Source organism: Heloderma suspectum, chromosome 1 (assembly GCF_057233095.1).
Source record: "Heloderma suspectum isolate Gila_16-S chromosome 1, 16-S_ref, whole genome shotgun sequence".
In the NCBI taxonomy this organism is placed as follows: Eukaryota; Metazoa; Chordata; class Lepidosauria; order Squamata; family Helodermatidae; genus Heloderma; species Heloderma suspectum.
Genome location: NC_139458.1, coordinates 430,082,674 through 430,102,184, shown reverse-complemented (window position 1 = coordinate 430,102,184; position 19,511 = coordinate 430,082,674). Strand labels below are relative to the sequence as shown.

The 19,511-nt window shown below is 43.0% G+C and overlaps 2 protein-coding genes across 3 annotated transcripts in view; one reads left to right on the top strand and one right to left on the bottom strand.

The window, feature by feature from the left end:
- Positions 1–5,873, bottom strand: part of SANBR (SANT and BTB domain regulator of CSR) — a 60,184-nt gene extending 54,311 nt beyond the window's left edge. Inside the window, exons 1-2 of the mRNA XM_084829328.1 lie at positions 5,528–5,873; positions 3,545–3,688 (exon numbers count right to left, since the gene is read on the bottom strand). The gene's annotated coding sequence lies outside the window, so the exon portion shown is untranslated. The remainder of the gene's footprint in view (positions 1–3,544; positions 3,689–5,527) is intronic.
- Positions 5,874–5,915: 42 nt separating this feature from the next.
- On the top strand, positions 5,916–19,341 carry LOC146360293 (uncharacterized). Of its 2 annotated transcripts, none has more exons than XM_084829323.1 (7): positions 5,916–6,099; positions 7,920–8,225; positions 10,419–10,550; positions 13,462–13,620; positions 13,935–14,050; positions 15,486–15,591; positions 17,607–19,341. In XM_084829323.1, exons 2-7 carry the CDS (start codon positions 7,992–7,994, stop codon positions 17,628–17,630), a joined length of 771 nt encoding a protein of 256 aa, XP_084685449.1. In that variant the 5' UTR covers positions 5,916–6,099; positions 7,920–7,991; the 3' UTR covers positions 17,631–19,341. The 2 variants fall into 2 exon arrangements, with proteins under 2 accessions (XP_084685449.1, XP_084685450.1); XM_084829324.1 differs by having other exon boundaries at positions 5,940–6,099; positions 7,920–8,207.
- Positions 19,342–19,511: the final 170 nt, after the last annotated feature.

Genomic DNA, 19,511 nt, shown 5'->3' with positions numbered 1-19,511 from the left:
GCAAGTCTAATACCTTAGAAACTCTTAGGTATCTCAGCCATGCAAAAATGGCAGGTGCTCTAACAGACAATGATGGTTCCAGACTGGCATGAAGCTTTTGTCTAGCAGCAGCATGCTCTATAAAACACAGCCTAGACTTTACTCTCCAGAAAAGGGTGATATGAATAAATAGGTGGAAAAGAACAAAACAAATAACTGGACAGAAACAGTGTTGCCCACTCACACTTAATAGCCATTTTTAAATAATGGCCACAGACATTTCTGAGAGAGATCTTCTCTTTCAAGAACCAGTCTCAACATGCCTTGTAGCTACTGAATACATAACACAGAGCAAGAACAGTAGTCTTGTGGCACCTTAGACTAACATATGTATTATGGCATAAGCTTTTGTAGACTGCAGTCCGTTTCATCAGATTGGTGAAGTATTGTCCTGAGTTAGAAGTATATACACACAGCTGGAGACATTTGTTAGTCTTTAAGGTGCCACAAGACATGTTGTTTTGCTGCAAGAGACTAACATGGCTACCCCACTTGAAAATATTTATATGTTTCGGGTGAAACAGCAATTCATGGATGTTTAACGCATGAATTGTTGGGGCTGAACAGGAGTGAGCGAGCTGTCTTCCACTCGCTCGCCACTTCTGCTCTGCATCCTGTTTTTCCAACATCCTGTTCCTGGGTTGTTTGATGTGACATCTGAACCCAGAACTCCGGGTTGCTGAGGGACAAATAACCCAGAGTTTTAACCCAACAACAAACCATGGGTTCAAACTCTTGTTGATCCTTCGGACACTGCATCAAACAACCCAGGAATGGGATGCTCCTGGGTTGTTTGAGAAACTGGATGCAGAGCGCAAGCAGCAAGTGCACAGGAGGCAGCTTGCCTGCTGCTGCAAAGCCCCAACAACCCACGGGTTATTACATGCAAACCAGGCCATTGCTCGTCAATTTATTTTCAAACTTCTGCCAATGAAGCAATACATTGCTTTTCAGTTTCTCAAGTCCTGAGGGAGAGAATCCTAGAGGAAGTTCAGACTGTTCGAGGTGACAGGAGCTCCCCACATACCCATCTGTATAATTATTTTAATTGGGTCTTGAGATGGTATCCTTCCCAAATGCTCCATGGGTTCCCAAGTCTCGCTTCCTCCCTTCCTTCTCCCAGTTTGAGAACTGCACACTTCCTTGCCACATTTCTTCAGAGAAAGAGGAAGGTGCTTCAAGATTAATATTTATTTTAAAAAGAGAGCTAACTGAAAAAGATGGTTAAGTTTTCCAGTAATCAAAAGGGCTAGAGACAGATTACAGTAAGTTATTCATCCTGAAGTTACATCTTGCACAAGCATGCATACATTATACACAAATACTGCACTACAAGAAGTGTCTTCCATACCAAAGAGCCCAAGAGTTCACTTGAACAGCAACATTCAATACTTTACAATCTGCACAGTCATATCAAAGACACCTATGGTTGCATATGCTGTTTACACCCATCTCCCACAAGAAAAAACCAGATAATAACACAAAGTGCAGATACAACACATTGGCCTGGTTGACACTTAATGTTAAACCATGGTTTAACCTTTGAAGATCAGCCTCAGTGAGCCACAGGGTTATGCATTCCCCCCTCCACTCCTCTAATATGGATGTGAGGTCAAAAGCATCTGCCTTAGATTAACCACAGCTTAGCATTATGTCTGAACCTTAAACTGTGGTTTATCTTAACTATGGTTAGCAAAAACAAGTCATTCATAAACCACGGCTTGAAGCTGGCTTGTTTCCACTAGCCTCAACTAAGTCCAACAACAGTTACTCCAGACATGGGCATCATGTCAAGCTGTTGCTAATCTAAACTGGAAGCAAAAACTTCTGAACTCCTCACAGGCATGCCAGAGGAGCAACAGGGAAGCATATTGGCCTAAGTCTAGGTGATGTCCAAGTCTAAGTGATGTTCATTCTTGTTAAACTATGGTTTAACATTACATCCAAACCAAACCACTTCATCAGAAAGGCACATGAATGGGTTACATTTATTTCAACATGAATCATTCTACACATAACATGTTTGAACTTAATATGTTACTCTCATAATTTGGATCCAAATTGAGTCATACTTAGGGGAGATCCATTGAAACAGATGCGACTTAAGTTAGTCATGATTAAGTCTGTATCCAACCCATCGGAACACTGTTTTAAAAACTGAATACTCAACTTTATAGAAGGCAAAGGAAACTGAAATATATGGATATGGCCTTTAGGATTATAAGGGAAAAAAATTAAAAGCGAGAAGCCTTTTAACTGTTGCATTATCAGTTCAAGTAAGTATCAATTTCACAATATTGTCTTAACAGAAGGCAAGAATTTTAAAGTAGAATAAAAGAACTACTGTTTCACCAAATGCTTTCCTAACGGATGCTGTTTTACTTGCAATAGAAAAGTCACTGAGATAAATGCCAATTTCAGTTCAAGGCACAGTCCAATAAAAAAGCAACTCTTAAGGGCCAGATTTGAACTGAAAAGCAGGTTAAGAAATAAAATGATATGTTAAATCCTCAAAAACATAATATAATTCAATCATGAATAAAGGTAACCCCCCAAAGCATTAAGGGGTAACACTTACACAAATTAAGATCATATTCCTCACCCTTAAAACTCCTACATGGCAATATATTTAGCACCAGGGAGCTGTAATGCCCTGGAATCATACAGCTGGATAAAATGTGGTCATCAACATTTGATGATGTCAAATGGAAGGAAAGCCCATTCTTCTAGTGTTTCCAAAATAAGCCAGTGCTCAACACACCCATAAAGAAACGTTGACTTTAGTTGAAAATGTATGGGAATGAAGCCACAGGACAGTTTCACCACCTAAAATTAAAGTTTTCTAGAAAATATCTGGGAATATAGTAAAGTAAATAATGAGAGACTAGTTCTCAAAATGATTCTTTACAGGCTAGAACTGCTCTGGAAGCAATAACTGGCTGAAAAGAAGCAAGCATCTTGGATCAACCAGCCATAAGAAAGGAGGCAGAAGATCTCCTGATCAAATATCTGGACTTATCTGAGGAAAAAAAAAAAGTCTCGTACCACAAACAAAAGAAAGTTATATGAATAAAGGAATAATGATAAAATGATGTAAAGCTTTAAGGTTAACTGTCTGTATATGTCTGATCATATAGGCTGTTAGTTTAGAAAGATCTTTTTTTTAAAGTGAGGCTAATAATGCTAACTCAAACCAAAGAAATGATTACACAGCTGAAACAAAAGAGACCTCTCAGAATAAACTAAATTTGAAAAGAATTATTTTTTAAAATGCTCCTTCCTACCATACATCACCACTTCACTGCAGACATTCCTCTGCTCACCTACAGCTCTTATAATTATGATGGCTGGCTGTTCAGCTGGAAGGAACACCTTTGGAATGTGCAGAGGGCTTTTGAGATCTCAAGTCCTAATTCCTGATCATGCCAATCCCCTTGTTGCACGAACAGATGGGGGAGAAAAGAGAATATCAAGAAAGCTGAAAGAAACGATTGGCACCAGTTACCTGAAGTATGCTCCAACCGAATCAGGCTGCTGCTAGGCAAACTGATGGATAACCTCCCTAAGGATTCAAAATGCGATAAAAGCGTCTATCAACTCTGAGCAAAAATGGACAGACAGGAGAAGGAGATGAACGAACAGCTGTATCCTGCAAGGAGACAAAGAGCCAGAAAGTGTCAGCTTCGTCGCACAGACTCAGTAAGCCAGTCACTTCCTCCAGTTTGGTCTTCGTTCCTGCCTCTGGAAAAGCAAAAAGAGAACAGGCAGGACTGCATCCCGCACTGAGCATGACAACCCATGCTTGTCATAATCTGGATGTTCTTTTTTTTCTTTCACGCACAACCTCTCCCCATCCACCCATCCATCCCCACCCACCACACTGCTCTGTGTGCTGGAGGAAAAAGAAACGAGACATTCCATGATTATCCCAGGCCCACGGAGGCAAGGCGCCGATACTGTTTCTTTCTCCAAAGCTGGGAACTCTCTTTCCTCTCTAATGCCCCCCCCCTTTCCTAAGGGGTTGCCAGACATATCCAATTATTTTGTTATTTTAAGAGGCATCGCAGCTACACTGGCGGAGACTTGGCAAGTTCTCTTTTAAGCCCTCCAGGGAGGTGGCTGCAAGAGGAACACTGCCCTACAATTTCTGAACCTTGGACCCTCAGGGCTCTGTTATGGATTGGGGTGGGGAAAGCCTGAGGAATTCAGTTCTTTAATTCCCACTAATAACAATAAGCCATAAAAAGGGGGGTGGGAAATCCTGAGGAATTCAGTTCTTTAATGCCCAATAATAAGCCACAAAAAGGTGGGTGGGAAATCCTGAGGAATTCAGTTCTTTAATTCCCACTAATAATAATAAGCCACAAAACAGGGGGTGGGAAATCCTGAGGAATTCAGCTCTTTAATTCCCAATAATAATAATAATAATAATATGCCACAAAAAGGGGGGTGGGACATCCTGAGGAATTCAGTTCTTTAATTCCCATCAATAATAATAATATGCCACAAAAAGGGGGGTGGGACATCCTGAGGAATTCCGTTCTTTAATTCCCATCAATAATAATAATAATATGCCACAAAAAGGGGGGTGGGACATCCTGAGGAATTCCGTTCTTTAATTCCCATCAATAATAATAATAATATGCCACAAAAAGGGGGGTGGGACATCCTGAGGAATTCCGTTCTTTAATTCCCATCAATAATAATAATAATATGCCACAAAAAGGGGGGTGGGACATCCTGAGGAATTCAGTCCTTTAATTCCCACCAATAATAATAATATGCCACAAAAGGGTGGGTGGGAAATCCTGGGAAATTCAGTTCTTTAATTCCCACTAATAACTAATAATAATAATAATATGCCACAAAAAGGGGGGTGGGACATCCTGAGGAATTCAGTCCTTTAATTCCCACCAATAATAATAATAATATGCCACAAAAAGGGGGGTGGGACATCCTGAGGAATTCAGTCCTTTAATTCCCACCAATAATAATAATAATATGCCACAAAAGGGTGGGTGGGAAATCCTGGGAAATTCAGTTCTTTAATTCCCACTAATAACTAATAATAATAATAATAATAATAATATGCCACAAAAAGGGGGGTGGGACATCCTGAGGAATTCAGTCCTTTAATTCCCACCAATAATAATAATAATATGCCACAAAAGGGTGGGTGGGAAATCCTGGGAAATTCAGTTCTTTAATTCCCACTAATAACTAATAATAATAATAATAATAATAATATGCCACAAAAAGGGGGGTGGGACATCCTGAGGAATTCAGTCCTTTAATTCCCACCAATAATAATAATAATATGCCACAAAAAGGGGGGCGGGAAATCCTGAGGAATTCAGTCCTTTAATTCCCACCAATAATAATAATAATAATAATATGCCACAAAAAGGGGGGCGGGAAATCCTGAGGAATTCAGTTCTTCAGCCCCCTTTAAAAACAACACTTTCCGTTGACTGGCCGTCTTTCCTACCTGTAGCCAAGGCAACGGACAACAATTCAAGCCCACATACAACACAATGAGTTATAACGTCGACCGGTTTCGCACACGATCGAGCAACTGAAGAACAGAAACCCGGACCGGAGGAGAGAGGGCTACCGCACTACCGACGGAGAAGACGCCCGGCCATTCCCTCGGCGTTACTGATGCCCCCCCCCCGGCTGGGCTTGCCCTTTCCGCGGGCTCCCGCGGACCCACCTGCCTCGCCCGCTCCGCCGCCCGCGACCGCCCTTCCCCGCCTCGAAAGGGACGCGGAGGAGCAGGGCGGGAGCGGCGCTCAGCCCCTCACGCCCCGGCCAGCCAATCCCCGCGCGGCGCCGCGCGGCGCCCGGCCTCCGCTCGGTCCCAGCGGGCCAATGGCAGGACGGGACGGGACGGCCCGCGCGCGCGCGCGCCCTCCCTTTCGCTTTGTCGCAGTGCAGCGGCCTCCCCGCGGCCGCCCTTCGCTCGCCTCTTCGCGCCGAGCCCCGCCCCTCCGCGTCTGGTCGCCTAGCAACCAGCGGCATCGGGCCTGCCGCCTCCGCTGCCGCCGGCGAACCTCTCAGGCAAGGCGCCCCGCTCTGAGCGACGGGCGGAGGGGCGGAGCGGGAAGGACTGGGAGGGAAGGATTGGGTGGGGTCGGGGGAGGACACTGTCCCATGCACACAACCCGCGCCTACTTGGTCATGACGTCACAATGGCCGAGTGCGCGGGGGGTCGTGTGAACCCCCGCCTACCTGCGGCGTGACGTCACTCGAGGGGCAGCCGCCGTTCTTTGACGTCGCCCTTTGAAAACGCCCGTGGAGCTTGCGAGGCGCCTTACAAAGCCGCCCTTTCCCCCTCCTCGCTTTCCCTTCAACATAAACAGCGTAATTAAGCTTAAGAACCAAGCAACCTGGACAGCCGCCTGTCAGGGATGCTCTGGCTTGGATCCCTGCACTGAGCAGGGGGCTGGACTCGATGGCCGTGTAGGCCCCTTCCGACCCTACTGTTCTATGATTCTGTGAACCTACACCCCACCCGGGCCTTCCCCAGCCTGGTGCCCTCCAGATTTATTTTCATTTCTTACGTTTCTATACAGCCCAGTAGCTGAAGCTGCCTGGGCAGCTGACAAAGACTGAAAACCGTTCGAAATACATTAAACGTAGCATTAAAAAGCCATATACATACAAACATAAACAGACAGCAGGCACGCAGACTTATAAGCAACTTTATTTTATTTACTGATTTGACTTTGATCCTGCCTTTCTACCAAAAAAGGCACTCAAGCTGGCTTAATGTTTTGGACTGCAACGCCCATCGTCCCCAGTCCACATGCTCCTCGTACTTGGTGGGGTGGGGAGCGTGTGTTGCGTACATGGGTGGACTATCCAAGTGGGTTTCCAGCTGGTTAAAAAGAATGTATTTCAGCTCAAATTAGTCATGGCCCAGGGTTTCCAGCTAATCTGATTTCCTGTGTTAGCCTGCCTCAACCTGGTGGTCTCCAGATGTGTTGGACTACAACTCCAGGCCAGCGTCGGAGTTGTAGTCCAGCACATCTGGACGCCACCAGGTTGGAGCAGGCTGCTCTAACTTCACTGAACATCTTTTGTGTCATCATCTAGCAGACACCTGTTCCACTTCTTCCCACCACCCAAGCAGCCTTACACTTCCTTTAGATCATATTAGACCCCCCTCTGCCTCCTCCATTTAACCTTATAAGTCACTCACCATAATGGAGTGGGAGATTCACCAAAGGCTGCCCCTGACCGTTTTCTCAGAAAATGCAAAATACTTTGGCTGGCCTGAGTTGGCCCTTGGAGGTGGCAGGGCAGCCTGACTGGGAAACTCTCCTAACCCCAGCGGTATGGAGACTGCCTTTGCCGGTGCATAGCTGCAAACAAACCACATAGGCTCAAATGCAGCTTTTATTCCGTTAGCAAAATGTATGTCATGATGATGGGTACAGGATGCACAAGGAGGGGCCCTGCATACCACAGGCACTTGGGGTAGGGGGTGTAGTCCATTTTTGTGGGCTCTATGCAGAGAAACAAATTCGACCCCAAGTGTTTGTGGGACTGTTGTCGATGAGGGCAGGTAACCCAGTGTCAAGGGTGGAGAGCAGGTTTTGACCTCACAGCAGTGTCCTTAATTGTAGCCCTTTACTTTTCCCTATAGGAACAAATGTGAGAAAATTTATTTTATTTATTTCATTTCAATAGCATTTGGGGATATAATTCAGGTGGAGACTAAACCTACACTCTGTTCCTGTTATCTCAGCTAGAAGCAAGCCTTTCCCTATCTTCACAGTCCCGTGTTTGCTTCTATTTCTTGGTCACACTAGGGTGTGATGGATGGAACACTGGGAATGTATTTATTGTATCCATTTATTATCTCATTTTTCAAGATAAAATCTTTCCAGTTGGCTTTTATATAGCTCTCAGCTAAGCCCACCTGAGAGCTTTTGAATACGGAAATAATGTCCCATGCAAAGTCCCAGACTCTGAAAAAAAATAGAAGTGCCTTAAATGTTCCTGAACCGTTGAAACATTGCGATCCTGGCTCACTTCTTATGCGCATCGCTGTCAAGCCGAGAGTTCCCCCTTGCGTTGTTGGCGTGGCAACTGGAAATCAAGAAATGAGATCACCCACAAAAGTTGGGAGTGATCCCATAATGGTAGAAGGAAAAGCACATGTGAGTAAATCTGTTCAGGTAAGAATTTTCCCTTCCGCACTTAGAAATTAATTTAAAATTTCAAAGCCCATATGTATCTATATAGATAGACAACTTAGCAAACTACAGGTGAATTCACAAGAACAGCTGAAAGAAAGGTGCCTGAGGTGAATTCAACACAGGTTGACATTTTTAAAATGTTTTTGAGATGATGTTTTGAGCATTCATTTGAATGTTCTGGCACATGACAAATAATTGAAGAGATTGTGTACCTTCTTGGGACACACTCATACATCTAAAAGGACTGACTTTGCTTCCTAAGCTGTCTCCCAATATGGAGGTTTATATTTTTTAAAATGGAACTCAATAATGTCAAGCTGGCCAAACTTTAGCTGAACCTGCAGTGTTATACACCCTGAAGAGCCTTAGCAGTGCTTTGTCCACACTGGATAGGCTGGAACAGCAATTGTGTTTTCTTACTTTAAAATGGCCACAAATCAGGTCAGAAAAAACACAGAAGGGGAACACAAATAACACCGGAAGTCATCTATTTAGAAACAACATCATGCAGATGTTTTGTGAAAACTAAGTAAGTGAAAAGTGTGTAAACAAAGGATGGCAATTCCAGAGAAAAGAGCTAGCATGGAAACACTCTTACAGTGCAATTCTGTACATGTCTACTCAGAAGTCCCACTGAGTTCTTTGGGACTTCTTTCCAGGTAAGTGGGTATAGAATTGCAGCCTCAAGTTAGCATATTAATATAACCACTAGGGGTCAGGAAAGAAAAGATGCATAGAATGAATTCCCAACCTTCTCACTTTGCTATCTATGAGGCAAGTGAAGTGAACAGACTGTTGATCAGAGGACTAGATGAGACTGGTTGTCCACCCACATTCCAGAATAATGACTGGGTAAACTGACACTTTGGCTGAAGCAGACAAGGTGGAAAGTTTTGCCTATGATTAATATAGATAGACAGATAGATCTATGTAGATATTCTGTATCTATCATGGCATATTTCTAGATCTATACAATGTAATGTGATGTAATGAAAAGTATCTTTGGAAGTCAGTATTCCAAAATCAAAACATATAATGGTGAAATCTGTTTCTATTTTATTTTTTCACTGTTTCAGAATTGATTTTCAGATCAGAGGGGATTCCTCCAATGGGGCAGGACTTGGAGGCCAAGCTCCCTGCCCTGTAGAGGAACCCCAGTAGGCTTGGTGGGCTAGATTAAGTCTGCAGGCTGGGGTGGTGGTGGTCTGCACCCCCATTCTAGCCCCTACTTTGGTAATTTTCTACTTGCAGGGAAAATTTTATATAGGGAGTATTCAAATATGTGATCCACCTGAAGTCTGAATAGCTCACTCCTCCACCTCATTCTACTTCATTTGTAGACAAGGCCTAAAACCTACTCTATACTTGCAGCAGAATGAAACAGAAATGAGGTGGTAGACTAAAAAGCTGCCAGGAACATTGTTACGGCACTGAAACCACCACAGGAGCATAGGAGCTATAGAATACTCTTGCTTCCTCCTCAATTAGATTTAAGAGGATTGGTCTATGTGAACATGGAAAACATGGAAATACCTGCCTGACTGCCACCCTGTCAACTAGTGCAGAAAGGTGCTTTTGAATTGGCCAATAAAAAGTCCTGGCAGGAAAAATGGTCCAATCTTGAAGTGTCCCCAGCTCCCAGGCAGGTCAGCAAGATCAAAACTACCTGAGCACTCTTGATGACAGCTTTCGTTTTGAATATTGTACTGATCTATTTAGCAAGCTCGATGTAAATTGTTCCCTTGGTTTTAACCCATCCTGGGTCCAGCCTCTGAGCCATCAAGCTCATTGTACGTTTTGCTTCAAACCCTTTAACTGCCTCAGAGTTTGGGCAACCATTCATTCTTTTGGCTTGGCCATCCCTCACACAGGTATGTCTCAGCTCTGAGAATAATCCAGGATATCTGATTGCCTTTAATATCATTCCCCATGACTACAGGCAAAAGTCCACCCGCTCCCCCACTGACTCTGTCAGTGGAATCTTTATGTTTGATATCACAAAGTGATACCAAACTGCTCTAAAACTCTTTTCATAACAGTACTTAAAGAATATTCGTATAGTTTTTTCAGTGTTTGGACAGGTCGGTTAACTCTCTACAGTTATTTTTGTGCACTAGCCTATTGCATATTTGTATTAATCTGAGTTCAACAGTCTCCTTTGTTACCAAACAGGCATCCTTAAGTGACGAGAACAATTTTCTGGGAATGCTTAAAACTCTGCAAAAGGAAAATCTGCAACTCAAAGCTACCCTTAAAGAGAAGGATTCAATAATATCAAGATTAATGAAAATAACTGAAGACCAGGTATTGCAAATTCAAGCTTACTCATCTATGGAAGGGCTGCAGAGCAGTCCTAACTGATGCAGGTGTGTGTGTGGGGAAAGTGAAGTGGTAGATAGCCCACCACTTCCAAAGCCTGACCAGCTCATACTGGCCAGAGTGGTGTGGGTGGTGGTGTGGCTTTAACAGACTTTTTAGACCAGCAGCTCTTATGGAATTCCCCACCCCAGCTGACACTGGGAATTATGCAGTGTGTGTGCGGGGGGGGGGGTACAAAGCCACCTCCAGCCCACCCCCCAGAACATCCTGTTTCAGGGTCTATTGCTGGTGAGTACACCATTGACACTAGATTTATAGCCATGGTCCTTTCTGCAGGCATAACACAGGCCTCCAGAGTCCTAAACCCCACTGGCAGAGGGGCACTTCTGCTGCATTCTGACCCCTCATAGATGGCTGTCTGAGGGAGGTTAGGATTGCTGTGCAAAGCATTAAATCAGATCTGCACAATCTGTGAGCCATCAAGCCAAATGCAGCCCACCTGCCATATGTGGGAGGTTATCAGAGGCTCAGTCAACCTATTTTTGCTCCTTGTCTGGGACTGCAAAAATAGGAGGGTTGCTGTTGCCAAGCACCATGTTTTGGAATATGCTTGGGAAGCTGCAGCCAATCCTGGGCCCCTAAGTATACTCACACTGTCCCCCTGCCCATCTTTATGAAGATAAAAATGTTAACTTGAAATTATCTGTCACATTCACACATTTCATTTTTAAGTGTTCATCTAAACATCTTAGGCGGCAACCCTGTGCACATTTACCCAGGGCCATCGAACTTAGTAAGACCTACTTCTGAATAGACGTGCAGAGGAGTGTGCTCTTAGGGACATCTCAGTGTTAGGGTCTTCTCAATAGCGGTCCCATATAATTGGGAACTCCCTTCCTCAGGAGCTCTGCTTTCCCCCTCTCTGAGAATCTTTAGACATGGGGTGAAGCCTTTTTTTTAATTGTCCAAAACCTTTAAAATTGTCTGGTTTTAGACCGGCTCTTGTATATTTTACTGCTGCATTTTTTATTTTTATTTTTGCAATGTGTGGTGTATGGTTTTAGCATGGACTCTGTTATTGTCATTTTCTGTTTGTTCTTCCCCTTCTGGGTATGTGGGGTCGGGGGAACATTTCTCCCTCACTGGAAGTCTTCAGAGGCTGGACAGCCATCTGTGGGAGATGCTCTAGCTCTGGATTTCCTGCATTGAGCAGGAGGTGGGACTCGATATCCTATAAGGCCACCTCCAACTGTTATGATTCTACTCTCTTATATGCTGCTTTGGCTGCAAGTTTATTCTGAATGGCAGAATGTAATTAGATGTGTCGAGAGAGCCTAGGAGCCCAAACCTAAGCATACTAGGAGGTATATCTTATTGAACACAGTAACCAGATTCACATTTAATAGCTAACTATGAGTTGTTTAACCCATAGTTAGCTGTGGCTGTGCAGCAGTCTAAACATCCCAGGAACACCCTGGGAACACCCAGGAACACCCACATCCAAACCTGGAACCTCTGGGTTGTTTGGGGGTTAACTCTGGGTTGTTGCTGCATTGTTTAGGCAAGTGGACACAGGGCGGAATGAGCATGTTTGGTCACTCATGCACACTCACAAACAACCCATAGTTTGTTAACCATAGGTTGTTTGATTGTGTAAACCGGGTCAGTATGTCTTACTTTTAAGTAAACATGAATAGGGTTGGGTTGCAAATGTTTTGTTAAATAATACTTTGTTGATAAGAGAGAACCTCTTAGGGCACAATCCTAGGCATGTTTAGACAGAAAAAAGTCCTCCCAGCATGACCCAGCCAGCCAAGCTGGGGCATGCTGGGAGTTGTAGGACTTTTTTCCATCTAAACATTATTGTTGTTGTTGTTATTAACAACAGCATTTCTATACCGCCCCATAGCCAAAGATCTCTGAGCGGTTTATGGAAGTTAAAACATTAAAATACAATATACAAAAATCCATTTACATAAAAACACACAAACTATATATAAAACATATAACTAAAAAGAACTTTGAACAGTCAGTCAGAACTAAAGATACATCTAGGACCAATTAAAACTCATCATGTGCTGCCAAATGCCTGGGAAAAGAGATAGGTCTTAACCTGGCTCCGAAAAAAAAAAAAATATTGGCGCCAGGTGGACCTCATCGGGGAGCTTGTCCCACAGATGAGGGGCCACCACTGAGAAGGCCCTCTCCCTTGTTGCTGCCCTCTGAACTTCCCTTGGAAGCGGCACCCAGAGGAGGACCTTAAACATGCATAGGATTGCACCCTTAATTGTTTAAACTTGAAACTGTTGCAATGAAAAACATGTGTGCCCTGATCTAGTGCCCTTTGGGCATTCTTTGGTGCATCCAGAATGTTTATGGATGCCCCATTTGTTTCAAGGGAATAGGACATTTTAATTCTTTTGAAGTTACTAGAGCGGCCGTTATAGACCATGGAGCTCCATATGGGAGCTCCCATATGCATTGGATTGCTGGGACCAGGGCATCTAAAACTATAATCTTATCTACTCTTACTCAGGAAGAAGTCCCACTGAAGTCAGTGGGACATTGTTTGTTAATGTATATAGCACCATTAATATATATGGCGCTATTCAAAATATAAGAGGATCAGTCTTTGCCTAGAGGAACCTACAATCTAAAGTTTAAGCCAGGGAAGATAACAGAAGAAAGGGAGGAAAGCGGAAGCAGGGGTACATGGGAAAAGAATGTGTTATTTTGGTTATACGTGTGTAGGCTGTTACAGTGGGGGTTGTGCCAAAAGCCTCAAAGAAAAGGTGGGTTTGCGGGAGGGAATTGAAGGACTTACTTCTAAGTAAGCATGGATAGGAGCAGTTTGTAAGATAATTATAATTGCTATAGAAAACCTCTTTTTTAACAGGTTATCAAGTATAACAGAGCAATTGAATTAGAAAAAGAACACCAGAAAGAGACTGAAAGGCGACTGCAGGAATCAGAGCGTTTAGTCAAGGATCAGATCCAGTTGCTCGATGAAACTGTAACACATTACACAAAAATAATTCAAGAACAACATACGCAGGTTTGTCAAAAAGGGAAATGTGCACAACTTGTCTCTCATGCTTTAATAAATTGGTAACTCAGCGAAGATGTACACATTCTCCTACAAAGCCTTGTAAATAGTTGACGACACCAAACAAGTTTTTCTCCAACCATTCAAATGCATAAGTTTGTTTTCATTAAGTATTTGAATGGGTGGAGGAAAACTCCTTTAGTGGAATTAAGGATCTCTTGCTTTGTTTAAATTATTTTTCAATTATAATACAAATCATATCTAGAATGTAGACATTTTTTCATACTTATCCCTTGGTATTTAATAATTGCTTCCTTGTGCAGCATACAGAGCTGGTGTTTGAACTGAAAAAACAGAATGAGGCTGATATAAGGTGCAGAGAAGAAAAGATTGCCAAGCTGAAGCAATATATTTCTGATACTTTCCAAGAAAAATCCCGGTATGATGTTCAAATATGTGTTGGTAGTCTGAAAATCGGATCTCCTCAAATGGTACATGCGATTCTGATCTTGTATCAGGGATGGGGAACCTCTGCTTCACAGGCCTGAAGGCACAGGAGGGTTCCCCATCCGGCCTCATGGCTTTCTCCTCTGCCCCACAGGAAAAAGATCTGCTGGTGATGGGAGATAAGTGCTTTTCCCTGTGGGGCAGAGGGGATGGGACCAGGGGAGGCAGCTGCTGAATGATTCAGTCTTACTTCCTTCTGAGCCTTGTCCTGCGTGCTTACTTATGAATAGACATGCTTCCTACTATGAATTGGTGACAATGGGATTGGGCAGGGGGAGGTTGGATTTTTTTCAACCCTGCCCACCACTGGAATACAGCCCCCAAGAGCTTCTAAGAAATCAAATTTGGCGCGCAGACTGAAAAATGTCACCCCAGTTGTATATACATCACCAGTAGAATTTTAGCTAAGACTGCAGCCCCTGGTAAGAAACTGCTTAAGGCTGCAACCCTATACACACTTACCTGGGAGTAAGCCCCATTGAAAGTGAGACTTACTTCTGAGTAGACATGTATAGGATTACACTGTAAGGCTGGGCAGGATAGCAAGCTATGTTTTCTCCTCATTCACTTGCGGTCTGGGATGCAGGACTGTCAACAGTGCTGGATTCCCTTCCCCATGGAACATCAGACATGCAGAGAGCCACTAGATATTATTACAGCTTGGTTGACTGCAGAATAGAAATGAAGCCATTCCTTACTGACATATATAGCATAGCAGCTTTCCCCAACTTCTTTCCCTCCAGTTGTGCTGGACTACAATTCCCAGCCAGCATCTTGGCAGGGATGTTTTATTTTAAAGAGACAGAGACTGGGATGGCAGGCCTGTGTTACAGTGATATGCACCCCACCCAAGGATTGCATGAACCTCTCCTTCCTTACTCATAACATTGCACAACAAATGGATTCCAATTTCACTTGAAACAAACAGCATCTAAAGAACCAAACTAGATCCCTAAATCCCATCTCAGCTTTTTTGAGAGGCTGCTAAGGTCCTTTCCAGGAGATATATTGCAACAACTGTGTGTTGGGACTTACTTGTTGTGAGCTGGAGGTATGAATTCAAATGTCATTCCTGAAGGTATACAGCTCTTGTTGCAGGAATGTCTTATTTTCTCACTTTAGAGGAAGATCTGACACTTGGGGTTGACTGCTCCCATGTGCTACAGAATCAGTGTAACCTAAGCATTGGGAGTGCCTTGGCATTCAGTTAATGGAAATGACAGGCAAAACTCTGTTAGAGAAGTAATTGAACTGTAGGAGGCGTACCAAATCAAGATAAGAGTTCCAGTGTGAGCTGTGGGTGCTTTACAGGTTACCTATCTTTGCTATAAGAGAACTGCCTCTTGGAATTTCTTTTCCCCTTGCAGTGAACATCAACAACAGATTGATGAACTAATGAGAGAAATAAATAAATTCACTGAGAAACCAAATATTCTTAAAACAAAACTTGAAAAAGAAAGCACTTCAAAAAAGGTAAGAGAAGGAGAACATACTTGGGAGTCCATTATAAGACTGAAAGGTTTTTTTCAGCATGTGAAAAAAAAGGGCCTTCATCCTAGCTTGCAGTGATGAGAAACCTGTCCAGGGGCAGTACCACTTTAGATGCAAGGCTTGCATTATGGAATATTCCTCCATGCAACACAATTTCCTGTACAGAGAAAACTAGCATCTCCCTAACATGCTTGTTTTCTATATACAGGGAATATTTTTACACGCAGGCACATGGTGGATTTGTTTGCTTGGTATTCAGTGCAAAGAGGTTTTTAAATAAATCCTACTGGATATGACCAAATCCTTGACTATACGTAAAACTAGCCCTTTTGATCCTAACCTTGATACTTCCATGGAGCTAAATCAGCTCTACACTAGCTCTCAACACAAGAGAGAGGGAACCATAATTCTGAAGCAGTTTTGCATTCAGAAGGCCCCACGCTCAGTCCCTGGCATATCCAGTTTAAAAAGGACAAGGTAGAGCTGCTGCCAGTCACAGCTGATGATACTGAGCTAGCTAGACAAATAGTCCGGTATAAAGCAGGGGCAGCCAACCTTTTGGGGCCTGTATGCATGGCACCAGCACAAAATGGCTGCCATGGAAGGCATGGCAAAGGACAACTAACCTGCCCAAAGACTGAGTACAAGGTAGAGTTGGGGTCTCATCCCCAACACACTAAGCAACTTCTTTGAACCCAGAGTTTTCAGCACTAACAGAAACCTATTTCCCAGCAATCCCAGCTGCCAATTTAAAAAAAGGGAGAGTGTTAGGGCACCTTGGTGAGGGTCAAGGAAGGTGTCCAGGGGCATATTGGTACCCACAGGCACCACATTGCCTAGCCATAGTGTAAAGCAGTTGGGGAGGGGAGTGTGTTGCTCTCAAGTTTTGAGTAGCAAATCTTATTATGTAGTTGCCATTTTGCTTGATATTTGTGCCATATTCACCAACTGTCTGAGGCATGAGATTGGCCCAGGGCAGCACTCACAGTGGTTTGCTTTTGCAAGGCATACCAAAAGCTCCCCATAGTGCCGGATTGTTGCTGACAAGAGTTCCTAACCCACACACTGACCCCTTTGCAAGCAGTGGGGAAGGCATCCTTGCTGCTGTGCAAATGCTGAATGTGAAGGGCACACAAGCTGGGAGTTCTTTAAATGCGATACTGGGTTACATAGACCCCTGCACCATCTCCCCACAATCTACCTTACAGGGTTGTTGTGAGGACCTTGTAAAATGCACGTGTAGTGGTGAGGTTCTCAAAAGGACAGGATACAAATATGTATGGTCTTTTTCCTTTTTCTTTCTGGCGCTAGAGATGTTCACATATTCTCCTGCCAATGGCACTATTGTCATTGGGGTCGCTGATGTGTCCAAGTAAATTAAGCAGGAGACAGACTTTGCATGTTCTACAGGTCAGCCCAGAACAACTGCACCAACAAATGCAGGAATTGCCTAGACAAACTTTGCAGTGTGTATCGCCAAGCACAGGACTGCTTCTAATGGTATAATGTGCTCAGTAGACTGCTCCCCCCCCCCCATTCCCTTTCATGACATAAATTGCAAGGCTGAATTTTCACTATCTTTAACAAATATTTAGAGCCAGATAATAAATTCTCCTTGATTCCACACCACCACAACAGGAAGTGTGGTATTTAGGGTAGTGTTATGACTGCCTTCCCCAACCTGGTGCCCTTCAGATATGTTTGGCTACAACTCCCATCATCCCCAGCCAGCATGGCCATGGAAGGCTGTATTAAGGGGTGCCCAGCCAAAAGTCCAGTCAAGGTCCTGATGCTACTATGTTGGTGGTCCTACAATTGGTTCTCCCTACAACCGTTACATCCAATCCACACTCCCAAGTCACACTGGGGAAGAGAGGGTAAGCTCTTCTTACTCATGAGAAATCAAAACAAAAGCATACTCATTTTGAAACTGGTAATTCTGGTGTTCGAAAAAAATAATAATCTAGTTCTGTTTACCACCCTCTCTTTTTTTATAGGAATCTACAAACATCAGGAATTAAATCGTAACTAAAAAGATCTTTGGGTGAATGGAATACTCACAAGGCTTAGTCATTTTGAAAAGCATCAAAAACAAATTTGGCATCTATAAATAGGTGAAGCTCTATATCACATCCAATTCCTGCCTGGGCTGCTCTGAACCTTACAGAAACCCAAACCCTAGAAATTATGGTTGTTATTCTAAAGGCCTGGATGGTGATTCAATCATACAATGCCAATTTAAGATGAATCATGGGATATCACATCAGAGGGCTTCCTCAACGCACTATGACAGCAATGTGCAATTTGTTTCTTTAAGGTTGCCACCTGTTGCACAGTTGTTAAAGGCATTCAGCCCTCTGATAGGAATAAAGGAGAGAACCCCACTTAGAATTCTGTAGACTTCAACTGCAAGATGTTTCAGGCAGGTTTGTTGTTCCCTCGGGTTGCTTTATTAACTTTAGAGTGCTGATGTATAAATGGCCTTTGTATTGTTTATCAGTCCCAGTTCACCACCTTTGTACACCTATTCTGCTATTTCTCAGTATAGCTACATCCTGATGCCTTGCACACAACAGTAAACATTTCTTTATCTGTTCAACAACGTATTCAGGGATGTTAAAAATACAAATATACTTGAGAGCCATGTACATTGTGTTCCTATAGAATGTTTAATATTTTAGAGGGTAACCCCCCCCAACACCCGCTCCTCCATATGTTTGCTACACTACCGGGGAAGAGAAACATCAATCCCCTTTCCATCTGAAGTGTTACCATGGCCCCAGTTAATTTAGGCTTATCCAGCCAAATTGGAGGGTACACACATTTGCCTGAGTGTACTAAAAAAAGTTTGTTCATGTGTTGTGAAAGGGGAGAAAACATAGTACTGTCAGAGTCTTCTGACATTTCTCTCTTGGCCTATTAAGTCTTCCTAGTAAATGACAACATTCACCAGATTTCTTACTATGTGCCAAAAGGAGCTTTAGAAAACAACAACCATACACTGAATGATCCTCAAGTAAACTTCAAGTACTTTTAAAGATGTACCATCCAAAAAGCAATGGCAAGATTTTTTTAAACTCTACTGAAGATATTTAAATGACAGCTGATTGCCTCACACATAAATGTAGCAAACCTTGCCTATAATAGGTTCTGCCACTTGACCCAACTGTTCTCTTGTACTCAAAGGTTCTCAGTTTTATAGGATATTTCTCATCAGCTATCTAATCTCTTAAGAAGGTTTCTCAGAAAGCTACATGAAAATTGAACATGTTGCAGTCAGATTGAAAACAGCTTTAAAAATGAATAGGATTTCAGTTCTAAGTGATTGAGGCAGCAGTCCTAAACACACTAATGAATATGCCCTAATACAGCCAGTGTGACTTACTTCTGAGTAGACAGGCATAGGATAGAACTGTGCTGAGAGGTTCTCATAACCATTGTGCTAATTCTGTTTTCCAGTAAATTCTCCACACTTGACACAGCTTTTTTTTTTGTACCCAGCTCCTAAAGATAGCATGTTCTTTTGGAAAAATCAAAAGTAATTATTCCTGTAAGTGTTTTTATGATATTTTTTATAAATTGCATGAAACCAAAACTAGTTGTGGCCATTTCCCACCCCTACCCCCCTGCAAGTGGCTTGAGAGCTATAACTTTGAAGAGATTTAAATAAGAATGTTGGTGATGAGTACACTTGCACCAAGATGTTGGATCTAATAAAAGACATCCCTTTTGCGTCTTTCATTCTTGGGGGTGCCAACACAATTACCAATTACAATAACTGATACTGTCAAATGTAAAGACATGAAAGAGACATACAGCTGATACAAATAGGCATCATAGTTGCAGGACTGAATTTCATTTCAAGTTGATCCTTATTGAGATTTCAGTGTAAACAACTTTCC

What these genes read in the sequence shown, in the direction of transcription:
- LOC146360293 (XM_084829323.1), top strand. Translation starts at nt 7,992, where the DNA reads ATGTCCCATGCAAAGTCCCAGACTCTGAAAAAAAATAGAAGTGCCTTA. An exon ending in TTCAAGAACAACATACGCAG is followed by an intron (nt 13,621 to 13,934) that starts GTTTGTCAAAAA and finishes TTCCTTGTGCAG; the next exon opens with CATACAGAGCTGGTGTTTGA. An exon ending in ACTTTCCAAGAAAAATCCCG is followed by an intron (nt 14,051 to 15,485) that starts GTATGATGTTCA and finishes TTCCCCTTGCAG; the next exon opens with TGAACATCAACAACAGATTG.